Source organism: Apodemus sylvaticus, chromosome 14, assembly GCF_947179515.1.
Source record: "Apodemus sylvaticus chromosome 14, mApoSyl1.1, whole genome shotgun sequence".
NCBI lineage: Eukaryota > Metazoa > Chordata > Mammalia > Rodentia > Muridae > Apodemus > Apodemus sylvaticus.
This window is the reverse complement of record NC_067485.1, coordinates 33,085,286-33,102,156: the sequence shown is the minus strand read 5'-3', so window position 1 is coordinate 33,102,156 and position 16,871 is coordinate 33,085,286. Positions and strand designations below refer to the sequence as shown.

The 16,871-nt window shown below is 46.3% G+C and overlaps 1 protein-coding gene across 1 annotated transcript; it reads right to left on the bottom strand.

The window, feature by feature from the left end:
* Positions 1 to 293: 293 nt before the first annotated feature.
* Tubb2b (tubulin beta 2B class IIb) lies at positions 294 to 3,454 on the bottom strand. The gene is made up of 4 exons (XM_052157021.1): positions 3,254 to 3,454; positions 2,336 to 2,444; positions 1,954 to 2,064; positions 294 to 1,606 (listed from the first exon to the last, which is right to left on the bottom strand). The coding sequence occupies exons 1-4, from the start codon at positions 3,308 to 3,310 to the stop codon at positions 546 to 548; spliced, it is 1,338 nt and encodes a 445-aa protein (XP_052012981.1). The 5' UTR covers positions 3,311 to 3,454; the 3' UTR covers positions 294 to 545.
* Between the last annotated feature and the right edge of the window lie 13,417 nt (positions 3,455 to 16,871).

Genomic DNA, 16,871 nt, shown 5'->3' with positions numbered 1-16,871 from the left:
TGCTCAAATAAAACTTTAAGGAACTAAAGGGCTGGTAATGTCTACATAAAAACGCACTTTCAATAAACAAGCCATGGACCAAAGGCCATTTTAAAATTCAGGTTTTGTTCTCCTTTTGGATTGAGTAAGGCCATTTTTGGTTCAACTTATATTAATAGCATACCCAAAGAGGAAACACCTGGGCTTTCAGTCTTTTCTAAAGGAAGAAAATATTATGTGTTCAGAAAGGTGGATTTAAGTTGATAATAAAGAGCTTAAAAAGGAGAAAGGAAGAGAAAGAAAAGAGGACACCATTAGGACACAAAGGTTTATGTGATTTTAGCCATTACAACAGGAGTTCAGAAAGATCTCAAGCGTTACATTGATGTTATCAATATTACAAAAAGAGAAAAAAAAAGTGACAGGCAGCAGTGAAGAGCACCAGAGACCCAGCACAAACCTAAGACCATTCTCCTTCCTTCAACTGCCAAGGTATTTTCACAGATTAAGACCCCCCACCCCCTCCTTTCATCTCAGCTTTCCCTAACCTGCGTGGCCTGGGGAACTCAAGCCTCATCCTCGCCCTCCTCCTCCTCGAACTCGCCCTGCTCATCAGCCGTGGCATCCTGGTACTGCTGGTACTCAGACACCAGGTCATTCATGTTGCTCTCCGCCTCGGTGAACTCCATCTCGTCCATGCCCTCTCCCGTGTACCAGTGCAGGAAAGCCTTGCGCCTGAACATGGCGGTGAACTGCTCCGAGATGCGCTTGAACAGCTCCTGGATGGCAGTGCTGTTGCCAATGAAGGTGGCTGACATCTTGAGGCCACGGGGAGGGATGTCACACACGGCCGTCTTCACGTTGTTGGGGATCCATTCCACGAAGTAACTGCTGTTCTTGTTCTGCACGTTGAGCATCTGCTCATCCACCTCCTTCATGGACATGCGGCCACGGAAAATGGCGGCCACGGTCAGGTAGCGGCCATGGCGAGGGTCGCAGGCGGCCATCATGTTCTTGGAGTCGAACATCTGCTGGGTGAGCTCGGGCACCGTCAGGGCTCGGTACTGCTGGCTGCCCCTGCTGGTCAGAGGTGCAAAGCCTGGCATGAAGAAGTGTAGGCGTGGGAAGGGCACCATGTTCACAGCCAGCTTGCGCAGGTCTGCGTTCAGCTGGCCTGGGAAGCGCAGACAGGTGGTCACTCCACTCATGGTGGCTGACACCAGGTGGTTGAGATCGCCATAGGTGGGTGTGGTCAGCTTCAGGGTGCGGAAGCAGATGTCATACAGAGCCTCGTTGTCGATGCAGTAGGTTTCATCTGTGTTTTCCACCAGCTGGTGCACGGAGAGGGTGGCATTATAGGGCTCCACCACAGTGTCAGAGACCTTGGGTGAGGGCATGACGCTGAAGGTGTTCATGATGCGGTCTGGGTACTCCTCTCTGATCTTGCTGATGAGCAGGGTCCCCATGCCTGAGCCGGTGCCTCCCCCCAGTGAGTGGGTCAGCTGGAAGCCCTGGAGACAGTCACAGCTTTCTGACTCCTTCCTCACCACATCCAGGACAGAGTCCACCAGCTCTGCACCCTCTGTGTAGTGGCCCTTTGCCCAGTTATTTCCTGCACCACTCTGGCCTGCCAGAGAAAAGAAGGATTAAGTCAGCCATGATTGGGAAAATTCCTTCTTAAAAAAAGAATCACCTCTCAGACGAGGCTATTTCAAATTATCACCAAATGATAATAATATTAAAATGATAAATGATTTGGTCATCAATACAGTTACAAATGAGTTAATAGAGCACACACTGGCTTTGGAAAAAGCTAAGATGCGTTTATTTGCCTCAAAGCCTGAACTAAGGCTTAGGCGTCCCCCCCTCCTGGATGCTATTTATGCTCCCCAATCTATCACACTTCTCCACCCCTTGTGCTAGCGATAATTAGCACCTCATGCTCTTCTGTCTTCAGCTATGCCACATACTCACCGAACACGAAGTTGTCTGGCCTGAAGATCTGCCCAAATGGTCCAGACCTGACTGAGTCCATTGTCCCTGGCTCCAGGTCCACCAGGATGGCCCTAGGCACATATTTATTACCTGCAGGGGAACAAGAGCTGGCTTAGCCCTTCAGGCAGTGTGTACAATAGAGAAGGGCTTGGTCCCACCTCCTTCCTGATTGGTGGTACCTCCCAAACAAAGAAAGATCTATTATGACCAAGCTTTCAAAGGGTTTGGTTGGCACAGAAGAGGCTACTCCACCCTCCCAAAAATGGTCATCCTAAAGTAGCTGGGCTACTTTCTCCTGGATCCAAATAAGAGCAAAGCTTAGGGGTGCCAGAATTGAAGACTGGGTGTTAAAAGTAATTACCAGTTGCTTCATTGTAGTATACATTGATTCTTTCCAGTTGCAAATCACTGTCTCCATGGTAACTTCCAGTGGGGTCTATACCATGCTCATCACTGATGACCTCCCAAAACTGTGACATAAAAAGACTGTATTTAGTTATGCACGACTCCGCCCCCAGTCTCAATAAGAACCCTCCCCCCCCCCCAATTTTAACAACTGGTCTTTGCAGAAGCTTTAATGAGTGACATGACCGGGGCACAGCCTTAGGGCTTACATTGTACAGGATCGGAAAGTTGGACCTGGGCGGTTTCCCATGTGAACAGCTGCGCTCACTCAGCAGGAGGTAGGGTGGTGTGTGTGTGTGTGTGTGTGTGTGTGTGTGTGTGTGTGTGAAAACAGCCTAAGCTGGGTTTGCAAGTCACAGTCACCACTGGTGACTGGAGACAAATGCGCTGGAACTATAGGCACAGAGAAAAGGGAACCGGCGGGGGAAGAGTGAAGTGAGGGAGGTGTAGGGGTAATATTTTAAATTCAAAGCACGTTCAGCGACCGCCTAGCAATCGTTCTCCTCCCCTCCCCCGCAGCTCGCCTGGTGTTCAAGCGAGTAAAATCAATTCTCCAGTGTCGCGGCCCCTCCCTAAGACCGGCATGCACAGCCTAGCAGACACACCCACGTCGTCTCTAGGCACGCGTGGCTATTAGGGAGAAAAGGAAAAGGGGGCAGCCCAAATTCCGAACAGTTCCAGGAAAAATGAATGAGACCCCTTTGCTTTAAAGTCTCCTCTGAGACCACGCCCATCCGACTGCACAAAAAGCAAGTCAGGTCCGTCGTTGGCGAGACCTGGTGTCTACCTAGAACCGCGCCGTATTTTGCACCCCAAGTATCCCGAGGGGAGCTTCGCTAGAGTCCCTCCTTCACCCCCTAAGCAGTGAGCCCACCTTGGCACCGATCTGGTTGCCGCACTGGCCTGCCTGAATGTGCACGATCTCTCGCATGGTGCCTCGTTAGCTTCTTGCTGCTTCGGGTCAGTGTCAGTGGGTCTGATGATCCTCCCCTTCCACACCCACTGCTGGGCCACCTGGAACTTACTCCGGAACCGACGGGCTGAGGGCGATGGCAGGGTGGGTTCGGTCTTTTATGTAGGGAGGGTGGGGCGAACCAAATAGACCGCGCCCCCCCAACCAAAGCCCCCAGTCCCGTTCTCGCTAGCGCTCTCCAGGCCGGGTTGACGTAATGCTCTGAGCCCCAGGGACGGTCCGGGGGGCTGGACTATGGGCTTGTGGCCAATCAGCGCGGGCGTGAAGACCTTGCGAGGAGTGGGGCTTCTTGGGAGAAGCTGGGGCCCTAGCATTGTCTCGGACTCGAGTAGGGCAAGCTGAGTATGGGGAACTGGGAACTGGGAGCGTGAAGACTGCGGTAGTGTGGCAAGGCGGGGTGATTTAGTACCGTAGGCTAGGGATTGAGAAGGGGCTGCTAATGGGTGGCTGCAGCAGGTGCAATCCGGTGTTGCGAGTGCGCATAGGTAGGAAGGTATACGGTCATTTTGTCTTAACTCTGAGGAGGTTTCACCAAGCTAAAGCACTTGGCGAGAGTAGTGCCCCTTTCTTCATCCCTGGAAGTCAATATCTGTCCAGGCTCACACGCCCATTACATAGAACTTTAGGAAAAGACTAGTGATCTCATGAAGCCGAGTGTAATTGGAAAAACAGAGATCCACAAGATCATATCTTTGGACGCTTTAGAGCATCTTACTTAGCCTTGCCTTTTTCTTTGTTGACTTTGCTTGTTCCTCTGCTATACAGCAGCATTTAGAGGAAAAAGGACCATTGAGCCTAGCCCTGCCTCACCCACTCCAAGAATACGCGGTGCTCTCAGCCTGATACCAAAGACTCCTTTCACCCTGTGATTGGCTTTTGTTCCTCCCGAGTGATGGAGTGGGTGTGGCAGGCCGCGGTGTGTGAACTGTGTTGCGGGCAGAGTGAGGGTGGAGTCCTGGGGGCGGGCCTGTTGGGGAAACAAAGGAGTTCACAAAAGCGTGGGATGTATTCCACAACTGAGTGTTTAAAGCCAGCCAGGCACTGTCCTTCCCAGTGTTTAGTCCATCCGTTGTTAGGAAAGAAGGTGGGTTCCGAGAACCGTCGATGCCTAGAGCATTCTTATATTCATATGCGGTGACTACGAGGTCCCAGCCTTGATGCTGCGGATGGAGAGTAGGGGGACACGCCTAAAAACTGCAGCGCAGTGAGCTAGCCAGAGACCACCGCAGACCCAGGCGCGCTCACTCCAGCGCGTGCGCAGACGCGGTGCATCCACTCTCCCTTCAAACCCGCATTTTCTAGCTATTCGAGGAAAAAACCGATCCCTTTGTTACTATCTGTGCGCGTGTATATGAGATAAACCGTGTGCTACTCAGGGAGAGAGGAAAAGGGGTGTTAGAGTCTGTTCCCTACTATCCCAGGTTGAAGGTCACTGCTTCCCTACGCAGGGCTAGTGTGATGTGATCCCTTTTATTCTCTACGGAGAGAGGCCCAAGTGACTCAGGGTCACTATAGGGTAGAGCTCGCAGCTGTTGAGCGAGGGACGGTCTGCTAGAACCATCCGCAAGCTGTCATCGCCTCTCCTTTCCACAAGGGGTGTGGCCTTAAACTGAATTCTAATGTACCACGAGAAGCAGCCCAGAACAAAAGCCTTGCTGCCTGTGATTGCTAGGGTGTCCTGACTGGAACTCTATGGCCAGAGTTCGCCAGATACGACTGGCTGCGGGTGTTCAGTTCAGAGTGGGTTGAGAAGAGAGGCAAGAACAGTAAAGGTGTGTCCACAAGCCCAGTAACAGGATTCCAAGGACCCAGGCCCCGATTTTCAATTTTCTCACCCAAGTCTTCCTATAGATGTTGAAGCGCGAAGAGCGAATATCTCCCAAGGTCACACAGCAAGCTAATGACAGGGCTCGGACTGCCTCCAGGGTGCCCAAGCTTTCAGGGAAGGTGACTACATTCACAGCCAAAGGGGCCACTGAAGGGCGGCGGCTGCGGTGCTCAGTTGACCTGGAAGTAACACTGCGAGGGTGTCACCAGCACTGCGATTATAGATGCCGCTGTGCAGCGGTCCCACCTGGCTGCGCCAGCCGAGGAGCAATCCTGGAATCCCCGGGGGCTCAACTCTAAACCGGGTAATCTGAGCCTGCCTCTCTCACCTACTGGGTTCCGTGCTCCGCTTCTGTTTCTGAGCCAGATCTTTTGCAAGGTAGCTGATTAAAAACTCGTGTTTATGATTCTCCACATGAAAAGGCCTTTCCTCTCGGATTTCTCTCAGTGGAAGAGGTTTGGAACAGCGTGACCAGAAATCCTCCTGAATCCTGGACCGCCTGGGGATGCAGCCTGGGGGTCCAGGATCAGCTTTCCTTTCGTGCATCTTGCCTCATTGTCCCCACAGGACTTGTCTTTGGGTTTACGGTGTTTAGCATTTTAAGTTTTTGCAAAGAGCTGCTTTGCGTGTGTGTGTGTGTGTGTGTGTGTGTGTGTGTGTGAGAGAGAGAGAGAGAGAGAGAGAGAGAGAGAGAGAAGAGAGAGAAATATTGACAACAGCTTCGTCTTTCCCTAAAGGCTTTATATTCATCCATATTACTCAAAGGAACAGCTACTAGGAAGCAAAATAGACGGGTGCGGGTTTTTTGTTTGTTTGTTTGTTTGTTTTTGTTTTTTGCCTCTTTATATTAGATTCTTCTCACACTATGTCACACACCAGACCTGAAAATTTTAAGACAATGCATTTCACGATCTTTACATGCCAATTAATTTTGATGATGCATTAACCTTCAAAAGACAGGTGCAGAGGTGTCTCTGTGCAAAATCAAAGCCGACATTTGTTTCATTCAAGGAAGGACCTAAACGGTCACAATGAGATCTGCTTTTACAAACATCAGATTATTTTCAAGGGCAAATCCCCAAATGTGTACACAAAGGGTCGTTGTTTTAAGCAACGTTGAATAGAACAAGAGACTTTTCATAAATACATAGTAAAATTCGAAAATGTTTTCTTAATAAAAAAATGTATTTTGACCCATGTTTTGAAATCACGGTACAGTAGTTCAGGGTTTTTGCCCATCACTAGTCTATATTCCCCACTTAAAGTTCAGTTCACCACCCCCACAGCCGAGATGTACGCGGTTTCCTAGGCAACACACATTTTGCCACTGAATGAAAAGGAATTGAAAGAAGGACTGCAAAGGCTGCGGTTCCCTGGTTATTTCTTCCCCAACCCCGTCCGCCCTTCTCATTGCTAGAAATTGTTAGAAATATTGGGAAGTTATCATTCCTAACCTATATGTAAAAGAGCCAAATGCCCAGAGAACTGGACTTAGAAAGAGGTCGCAGCCATATAGTAAGTAGCGTGGGTGGGCACTGCAAAAGGGCTCCTGTGTTCGACTGTCTCCGGTCAGCCTGCCCAGGTTCACCCTCCGATTCTCTCTTTTCTCCCCTTCCCTCTTAGAAATGAGTCATTATTGTGCTGCACCGTGCTGTCCAAAGCTCTAGAATGAAGGCACTACTTGGGTGGGTGGGGGGTTTGGAGCCCCCTGTCCTCCTGCTGCGGTGCGGTTCTGTAGGGATCAGCCACTCAGGCAACAAAAGACTCGGATCTGCAGAGGAGAAAATTCCGCATCTGCAGGGAAAATTCCGCATCTTGAATGCAGCAAAAGCATGCGGTCGCGCCGGCACCTTGGTCTTTGTTTCTCTTTGGGGCTGGGTGTTTTCCCATGGCCAGTGCTCATGAATTTGAATTCTAAAAGCCTACATCCAGTCATCAAGCCTTTCACAAAAGAGGGTTGTCTTCCTTGTCACACAAATCAGCAGGAGGAGGGGAACCCCTGATTTTTCCAGGGCATCAGTTCCCTTTCAAGGGCTGCCCCCCCTCCTCCTAGCAAAGTTTTTTTTTTTTTTTTTTTTTTTTTTTTTTTAATTCTTCAACCTGGAGCCCAGAGGAGCCCAGGAATGCTCACAGTGCAGCTTGGGAAACTGCATTTCCGTAGTACAGAGTCACCCAGGGAAGACTACAGAACCAGAAGTCCTCAAAGGGAGGCACGCTAGAACGCCTGCCTGTGTGTAAGGCGCTGTCTGTGAAAGCCATCGGTGTGAAAATGGATCCCTTTCTAAATGGTAGAGTACACAGCAGAAGACAGAGTGGGGGAGACATTTTAAGTGAAGGAGGCAGATTGCTGTAGTATCAGTGTGACCGTAGGCTGCCGCCCACATTGTTCCGCGAACAACTGCTGCTTGGCAGTGTCTCCGGAGCTCACGGTCTCTCCGAAATCTACCACAGACCCGTGCTTGTCATTTAAATAAAATGAGAATATTCGTACACGCTAACCCCTCTGCCCTTTACCCTAGTGAACATGAGCCAAAACCTCTCAGCAAACCAGTCTCTGCTTTATTTCCCAGTTGGTGCCTACTAATAGTCACGGCATGTTAAAAAAAAAATCATGAAGAGGCTATCTGAGAGAATTTGATACTCCTCCTTTTAAAGTAGTTTTTTGTTTGTTTTTGTTTTTGTTTGTTTTTTTTTTTTTAAAGGAAACTTGCGCCGGACACGGTGGCACACGCCTGTAATCCCAGCACTCGGGAGGCAGAGGCAGGCGGATTTCTGAGTTCTGAGACCTGGTCTACAGAGTGAGTTCCAGGACAGCCAGGACTACACAGAGAAACCCTGTCTTGAAAAAAAACAAAGAAAAGAAAAGAAAAGAAAAGAAAAGAAAGAAAGAAAGAAAGAAAGAAAGAAAGAAAGAAAGAAAGAAAGAAAGAAAGAAAGAAAGAAAGAAAGGAAGAAAGGAAGGAAGGAAGGAAGGAAGGAAGGAAGGAAGAAAGAAAGGAAGAAAGGAAGAAAGGAAGGAAAAAGAAAAGAAAAGAAAAAGGAAACCTATCAGAAGGTTGAGTCTGGTATGCATATTCTACTGAGGTTTGGTCTGTTTCTATGTATTGTAAAGCTGAATTCTATACCAGAAGGTCTAGGCCTACAAATTCTCATGCTTACCTGCCTTTGTTGTGCGTGCCTTGTTCTTTAATTTAAGTATATGTTAAGTATAATGCTAAACACTGGCCCTGGTTACCTCAGGGATGAGAGATCCTCACACAGACCAAGTGATGCTTTGTAACTTTGCCCCTCCCCAAGTCAACTCTGATTGGTCAATAAAGATGCCTGCAGCCTATAGCTGGGCAGAAGAGTGGTAGGTGGAGTTTGAGTTCCCTGGGCTTGGGGTCTGAGGCAGGACCAGGAAAAGAAAATAGATAGAGAAGGTGCAGTCCTGGTAGGTAAATCATGAAAACATGGCCACCAGGGCTGGCCAATTGGGGTTAAGAGCGGCCCGCCTGGAATATGGCAGGCCATAACTCAGGGTTATTGACAGAGAAGTAGATACTAATAGCTTAGAAGGTAGACATCTGCCCAGCACTAGGTAGCTTTAAAGGCTCATCATAAATATAAAGGTTTTGTGTCTTTTTTTTCCCCTGGAAACTGAATGATATAAGGGGAGTAGATACCCTCGTATGAGATTAAATATTCTCTACAACATATTTTAATTAAAAGTGTGCCAAAAAGTAGAAGAAGGAAGAGAAGAACTCATGTTCATGGCAGCGTAGTCCACAAGAACCAAAAGATATAAATACCTTGAGTGGTCATGGATAGACAACTAGATAGAAAACATGGTCTGTCTGTATATATGATGAAATGTCACCTAGGCTTTTAAAAGAAGAAGTTCTTATTCAAGAATTAATCCTGAGGCTGCTATGTTAAGGGAAAATAGACTGTGATAAATAAGACAAATCTATATGATTCCATTTATAGGTGTTATATAGAGGAGTCAAAGACAAAGAGACACAGTAGAATGGGGGTCACCGGGGATTGCAGAAGGGGAAACAAGGGTTATTTAATAAGCACACAGTTTCAGTTTTGCAAGATAGTCATACCGCAGTGAACACATAATCATTCCCTTGAAACTGGTTCCAAGATCCCACCCCCATCCCCAGAACACTGAAATCCTCAAGAGCTTCAGACTTTTTATACAGAGATCAGTATTAACAAAAAGGCCATGGTCCTCCTCCCATGTCTTTTTTTCTTTTAAGATATATTTATTTATTTTATGTATATGAGTACACTCACTGTAGCTGTCTTCATACACAGCAGATCCCATTACAGATGGTTGTGAGTTACCATGTGGTTGCTGGGAATTGAACTCAGGACCTCTGGAAGAGCAATCGGTTCTCGTAACCACTGAGCCAACTCTCCAGCCCCTCTCATGTCTTGGAGTCATCTCTGGAAAACTTTTATTATTTAATAAAAGTAAATGCTCCCAGTAGGCTGGGGGGGGGCATTGGTGTGTATTCAGCAGACACAATCTCTTAACAAATAGGAATTCCTTCCTATTTGGCACTCATGGATCAATGTTGGTCATGTGCCTCATTTTTGATGAAAAGATCATTGGGGCATGGTTGTGGCTAAATTCTGCTGGAGAAACTAAAGGAAAAATTGAAAAGAAAAATACTGCAATGCTCAATGACCTCTATGGAGAGAAATATGTGGTTTTGAAAAAAAAAGAAGAAGAAAAGAAAAGAAAAGAAAAAGCAAATTCACAGCCAGCAGAATGGGAAAAGACTTGTCAGAAAGAGAGGAAGAGCCAGCTGCAGCCTTCCCGGTAGAGAAGTGAAGAAACAGGATCCGTTATGGCCAACGGAAAGACACTGCAAGCCCCAGATTGTGCCTCATGGCAAGAAAACTCACAACAGCTGCTCTGTTGTTCTCGCCGTAGCAGACAGTGAAACACGCCAGCCTGTGTGGGGAGCGGAGGAAGTCCTGAATGTGTGAAGTCCTGAGTGGATGTGTGTAGACATGAGCTGGCCATGCCAAGGCCCCCAAAGTCTCAGTCCCACAGGAGTGGCAAAGTCTGACTTGGGTGAGGTTCAGGGAAATGCCAGACATCCCCCCTTCGAGACCCCTGATTCATGTGTGGATGTTGGCAGTGTGTGCCAAAAATATCTCCTGAAGCTTTGCCACTCCACAGTGTTAATTGCCTGAAAACTGCTCCGCTTCAGACACTACACCTACAGAGATTATTAGCAAAACCCGTCTTCTTGATTCACTTATATACCGTAAACCCTGCCTCCATCTTCAGCTAATATGCAATTACCCCACCTCTGTCTTCAGCTGTATAACGCACACACTCAGTTTCTAGGCTGCTGCAGCTCAGCTATTCCATCAAAGAATCCAGTCCACCTCATCCCGGCTCTTCAGTCTATGTGTCTGTCATTTCATCAGTCTGTCTTTTCTTCATTCCCTCAATGCCCCAGTCAGACTAAACTCTGAGAGCTATGCACTGATGCAGCAGGCCTGGGAATGAGATGAATACAGTGTTACCAGAGACTTCCAGAGATAGCTTTTCTACTTTTTCTGCTCACTAGTGGGAAGGACACACAAACTCTGTCCATCATCCACAGAAGTGATGTGTCACAGTTCTACGTTACTCTTTGGTTGTGGAATAGTGGTAGCACAGAGGGCTGATGAGAATGGGCCCCAGTGTGGTTCTCGGTTGTCTGGCTTAAAATATGACTAGAACATGGGCTCAGAAAACTTGAGCAATAACCTCAAGAAATCTCTTCCTTCTTATAATGATGAAAGGGAAAGGGAACTCGTGTTGAGACGACCTTTTGCCAGTGTTCAACAGGGAAGGATATTTATGGAGTCCTCAACATAGTGGGTTCCCAGGTCTCTCTAACATTTGTGTACCTGGAATTCCTTCTGGGCTCCTCTACTTAGAGGTCTTTGCATGAATGACTCAGGATTTCATGGGGTCACTGTCTGTGGCTTCCATTCCTGGGGAAGTTGACTGATAAAGTCAGGTGCTGTGCTTCTGACTGGAGATTCCCTATCTGCCTTCTTTCCATCCAGCACCGGAGGATTCTTTGGATCATCTTTTGAAAGACTCATATTGAATGTCTCCAGGCTCCAGAGATTCCCCTGTTCTCATAGCTGCTCCCAGGAGTGTTTGCAGGCCCTCTGAGGCCTTCAATGTGACACGGGTGTCCTACTGGTGTATCTCTGTTTGCCGTGGTTTGGATACAGTTTGAGTGTATGCTCCAAAAGTTCATGCACCAGATGCCCGGTCCTCAGTCTGTTGATGTTCAGGTGAGGGAAACTTTAAGGGATGAGGCCTAGTGTAAAGTGAGTGGTCCTTGGGAGCCTTGAACACAGAAGAGATTACTGCGTTTCTCCAGGGACCCCTGTTGGTGCCCCTGAGCACAAGCTGTAATGTATGGGCCTAGCCCTTGGAGCTCTCTGGTTTCCTGTCTTATCAGCTGATCATATTCCCATCAAGGTGCCACTTGCTATGCTATTTACTCAGAGAATCCTCACTAGAGCTGTTTAGTTGCAGGTAGCATATTCTCAGACCTCCAGACTGTAAGCTAAATAAACCTCTTTTTCTGAATGAAATGCCCAGCCATTTCATATAAAAACAGAAAATGGACCAAAACATTTATTTATCAAATAAATTTCCATCTCATTGAGCTTTGTATTTACTCCATCTTACCAAACATTGTGTATCTTTAGTGACAAGTGAAGATCCTGAAGAGAAACCCTCTTCAATATTATCTCTCTGTTTTCAATGACAACACCAATAGTTTAGAAACTGGACGTCGTTGTTCAGAGCCTTATTGGGGTGCTGTTCTGCCTGGCAGGAGTCTGACATTGACCAAACAATTTGACATTGGCCAAGGACAAAGAAATGGGCTGCTTGGCAAGAATCTGACTTTAGGACATTGCAAAGAAGTAAATCCAGGCAGAAATCTGACATTAGGGTGCAACAAAGAAGCAGGCTTCAGTCGTGTTTATGACTTTAGGCTAGGACAAAGAAGTAGGCTCAGACATCTTGATTATCCTTAGAAACAGTGATCACGGGACTTTGTGTTTATCATCTTGCTTGTTCCTTGACTATTGTCTTGCTTGATTCCTCATTGTACTACTCGCCCTTAATACCAGCATGTAATTAAAATGGTATAAAAGTGGATTGGAAAAAAATAAACCCTCCTTCAGTTCAAGAATTGACTGAGGCCATGCTGCAGTTTCGTCTAATTGTCTCTTTCTTTTCAATCCTCACTCCTGTGCTGGAGGAACTGTTGACTGACTGAACTGGCTTGGTCACGTTTATGACTACGTTATGAAAATAATGTACCTTTAACCAATACTTTTAAAGCTCAAAATTACCAAGTTACTTCAAAAATTGAGAGGAGAACATGACTGTGGTGTAATTTGAGGTACAGTTGAGAGTTCCTTTGATTAATATTAATTTCCTCACTCAGGAATCAAATGATCTAAATTCCATCACCAGGGATTTGTCCTTGTGTACCACACACACTTGTATCCTGGAAACCTATCTGAATCATGCTGCTCCTGAGGGAGAAAACTTAGTGCCTATACTGCCTTTAAAGTATACTGCTCAGATCCAGTTTTTATCATGATCAGAGATCCCAGGAAGTAAAGACTATCTTGAAATGGGAGCTGAGACTTGCTCATAGTGCCCACAAGCTGCTGTGATTCCAGGCTCGGGACCAAGCACAATTCTGTTAGGCTAAACATCCTTCTAAAACTCACAAGAAGACTAGATCACAAATTGTTGATAATTATTTGGAGATGGACCCTCTGAGGATTCTGAGTTCAATCATGAGAGTGGGATTCCCACAATGACATTGGTGACTTTAAGAAGAGGAAGAGACATGAGGTGACATTCTTTTTCTGCCTTGCCAAGTGATGTCCTTGGTGTGTGAGATATATAGCACAAGGCCCTTGTCTATTGTTGAATAGAGGTGTCTGTACCATGCTTTAGGATGCCCAGCCTTCAGAACTATGCACCCAATGACCCTCTTTTCGTGAAGATCTATCCAGTCTGTGATGTTCACTTGTATCAATAGAAAATACTCATCTTTGAGCTATACTGTACTGGTGCCCTCCTGAATAGACAAAGGGGAAAGATCTGGTCGATACTTCAAAGTATAAATTTCATTGTGGCATGTAGAATTCACCTAACAAATATTTACCAGGTGTTGGTCTCTGTCCCATGTCCCAGCAAGGCAGCGGTGACCAAATCAAACATTTCTATTCTCCTGACCTCACACTGCAGCGGAGGTGTTGCATTAGAAAAGTAGAATTTCTCAGGGCTGTGGCTGCCTATTTATTTTCTTATTCTTTAGGGCATTTTTTTAAAAATCAGTTTTATTCTTTCTCATACCTTCCTCATTTCTCTGCTAAACAGTGTAGTGGGACTAAGTAATTAAAGGGTTCAGCTGGTTTTGATGGCACACACAGTCTGAGTCACACTGACACTCTGAGAATTGACACTATTCCATCCCCACCCCCACCCCATTTTCCTTCCTTTCCTCGCCTCAGTTTTCAGTTCTCCTTATTTCTTTCTCTCTCCAAATAACCCCAGATCACCTGAACCAGAGAAAAGAAGTGACTGACTCTGGGAAGAAGACAAAACTCTGCGCCTATAATCTTTGTAAGAGCCTCACTAAGGAAACCCTGCATTGGAAGACATATTGGAAAAAATAAACAGTGCTTGCCATCATTCTTTAGCCAAGCATTGTGGTACATGCCTGTAATCTCAGCAGTCAGAAGGCTGAGGCAGGAGAATTCTAAGTTTGGCACCAGTCTGGATTATATACCAAGATCCTATCTCAAAAATAAAAATAAAAAATGATTCTTCAATGCTATAAAGTCTTCCCTCTGGACTTCTCTATGTTTTCCACAGCAGAGCAATACCACATAAAAGGTCAAAGATGTGTCTACTTCCCAACATACAAACCCACAGTCAAGATCTCCATCCATGCCTAGGAACAAAGCCCCCTTAGCTGGCTACTACTTTTACCATGACAATTTGATTTTAAAACTTAGCATGAAGCTGCAAAATTCACTCTGAGAAGCAGCCCACCCAGTTGGCTTTCTCAGCCTCTCACAGACTTTCCGTCTTGGACAAGCACCCACTTACCTAAGGCTCCCAGTGGGTGGGAATAGAAAAGTGCTGCCCACCTTCTTCCTCACCCCACAGAGGAGCTATGGGTTGCAATCACGCCACTGTGAACTCTTCCAAGGCTGACCCTGCACGAGCCCAGGCTGCCGTTATAGGAGTGTAACAACACATTAAAGGTGGACGGACCTCTCACCTCCTTGACCTTTGGTAGGTCTTGTGTTCTTTCATGCCCCTCACCTTCATGCATGGTGTGTACTACAGGATTGAATGGTTGTTCCCTGAATATTGTTGAACTCTGCTTGCCTCCTCTCTTCTCATAATTATTCACCTTTTGCTTTTAGGTTACTGACCACAGGAAGAAGGTCTGCAAGTTGTCTCATTGTATTTCACGTTGTATTGATGATCCTTTGCTCTCCAGCCAGAAGAGATGCTGTGATGTTTCTGGGTTGTTTTTGGTTGGTTTGTGATTTTGTTCTGTTTTATTTTATTCTTTTTTTAAAAATAGGCTCTTACTATGTACCCCAAGCTAGCCTGGAAGACCTATCTTCCTTAGCTCTGAATGCTGGGACTACAGGCATACACCACCTGTCTTAGTTTACTTTTTATTGCTATCATAATAGCACTGACCAAAAGGAACTTGGGGAATGTCCTAGTTGTGGTTTTTATTGCTATGATAAACACCATGACCAAAAGCAAAGTTAGAGAGGAAAGGGTTTATTTGGCTTACACCTCCATATTGTGGTCCATCAGTGAAGAAAGTCGTGCAGGGTGGGGACCCGGAGGCAGGAGCTCATGCAGAGGGCAAGGAGGAGTGCTTCTTACCGGCTTCCTTCCCATGGCTTGCACAGACTGCTTTCGTAGAGAATTCAGGACCACCTCACCTACTCAGGGATGGTACCACCCACCATTGGCTCATGATTCTGAAGGCCGGGAAGTCCAAGACTGAGTGGCCATATCTAGTGAGGGCTTTTTTTCTTACATCATTCCCTGATGAGAAGTGGAAGATAGAAAGATAGACAGGAAAGGCAAGGTGTGTGTGTGTGTGTGTGTGTGTGTGTGTGTGTATGTGTTACAGTATTGGGGGGGGGAGGTTTCTTTTTGTTTAGAATCCACTCAACTGAGAACAACTCAACTGAGAACAATTGAGCTTGATGGCCTAAGCCCCCCTTTAAGATTCTACTTCTCAATACTAATGGAGTTATGTTTCCAAGACATGGGTCTAGTGAAATAACTCAGTGGATAAAGGCACTTGCACCTGATCCTGATGGTTTGAGCTCCTTCCCTGGAACTCACATAGCAGAAGGGGAAATAACTCCTACAGAGTTGCCCTTTGACGTTTACATGTATGCCACAGTGTACCTATACACACATGCACACATACACAATAAATAAAAATGTTATAAAAATGCTGTTTCCAATACATGAAAGACACATACAAACCACAGGAGGCATGGCTCACAAAAACTTGATATTCACCTTCACGAGTCAGTGGACACCCTAAGATCTAGAGCCCTGGGGCCTCAGACTTCTCTTTTAAATTCCCCATTGAAAAAAGATGATGGTCCTTGGAAGTCACTCTTTGGGTCCCAAGATGGTAGTGGCAAGGTGACCCTGTCTTTCTGTGACCATATCTGTCTCTTGGAATCTTCTGCTGGCCTTTATTCTGCTTTCTGGAGCAGCCCAACATGGGAGAACAGGGAGGAAGCACAGGTTGGAGTTTGGTGCCAGGAAAAACACATAACCCCCAAATATTTATAATTATAAAGCACTCAGCTATATGTCAGGAATCCCGGTGCCTATTCCCCACTCACCTGCCAGGGCCTAGGGGCAAGTTTTTTAACCTGTTCTGCTCCTGAACATCACTGATCCTCCAACTTCCTAACCCTTTAAAACAGTTCCTCATGTTGTCAAAGGGATCACCACCCACAGGTTGAGAACTGAAGCTCTATGTGTATATCTCCCTCCTGCGGTTGCTCAGAGGCCTAGACATTCCAGAGAGGGCCTGCTATGGTGTTTGTCACAGAGTATGTAATTGGCAACTCGTATATTTTTGGTTTGTTTGCTTTGTTTTGTTTTGTTTTGTAGAGACAGAGTTTCTCTATGTAACTCTGGCTGTCCTAGAGCTCACTCTGTAGACCAGGCTAGCCTAGAATTCACAGAAACTCACCTGCCTCTGCCTCCCAGGTGCTGAGATTAAATATGTACTGCTACTCCTGGCTAACTTGTAATTTTTTAAAGATTTATTTTATATATACATGTGTGTATATATACGTGTGTGTGTGTGTGTGTGTGTGTGTGTGTGCGCGCGCGCAGTTTTGTCCACATTCAGTGCCCTTGGTGGTAAGAAGGGGGCATGGAATTCCCTAGAATTGATGTTACCATAGTTGTGAGCTGCGGTGTAGGTGCTGGGAATAAAAACCCAGTCTTCTGCAAGAACAGCTAGGGCTTTTAGCTGCTAAGCTGTCTCTTCAGCCCTAAACTTTTTATTTTTAATTGTGGTAAAATACACATATAGAAACATACTATTGTGTTAACATCAGCACCATCCA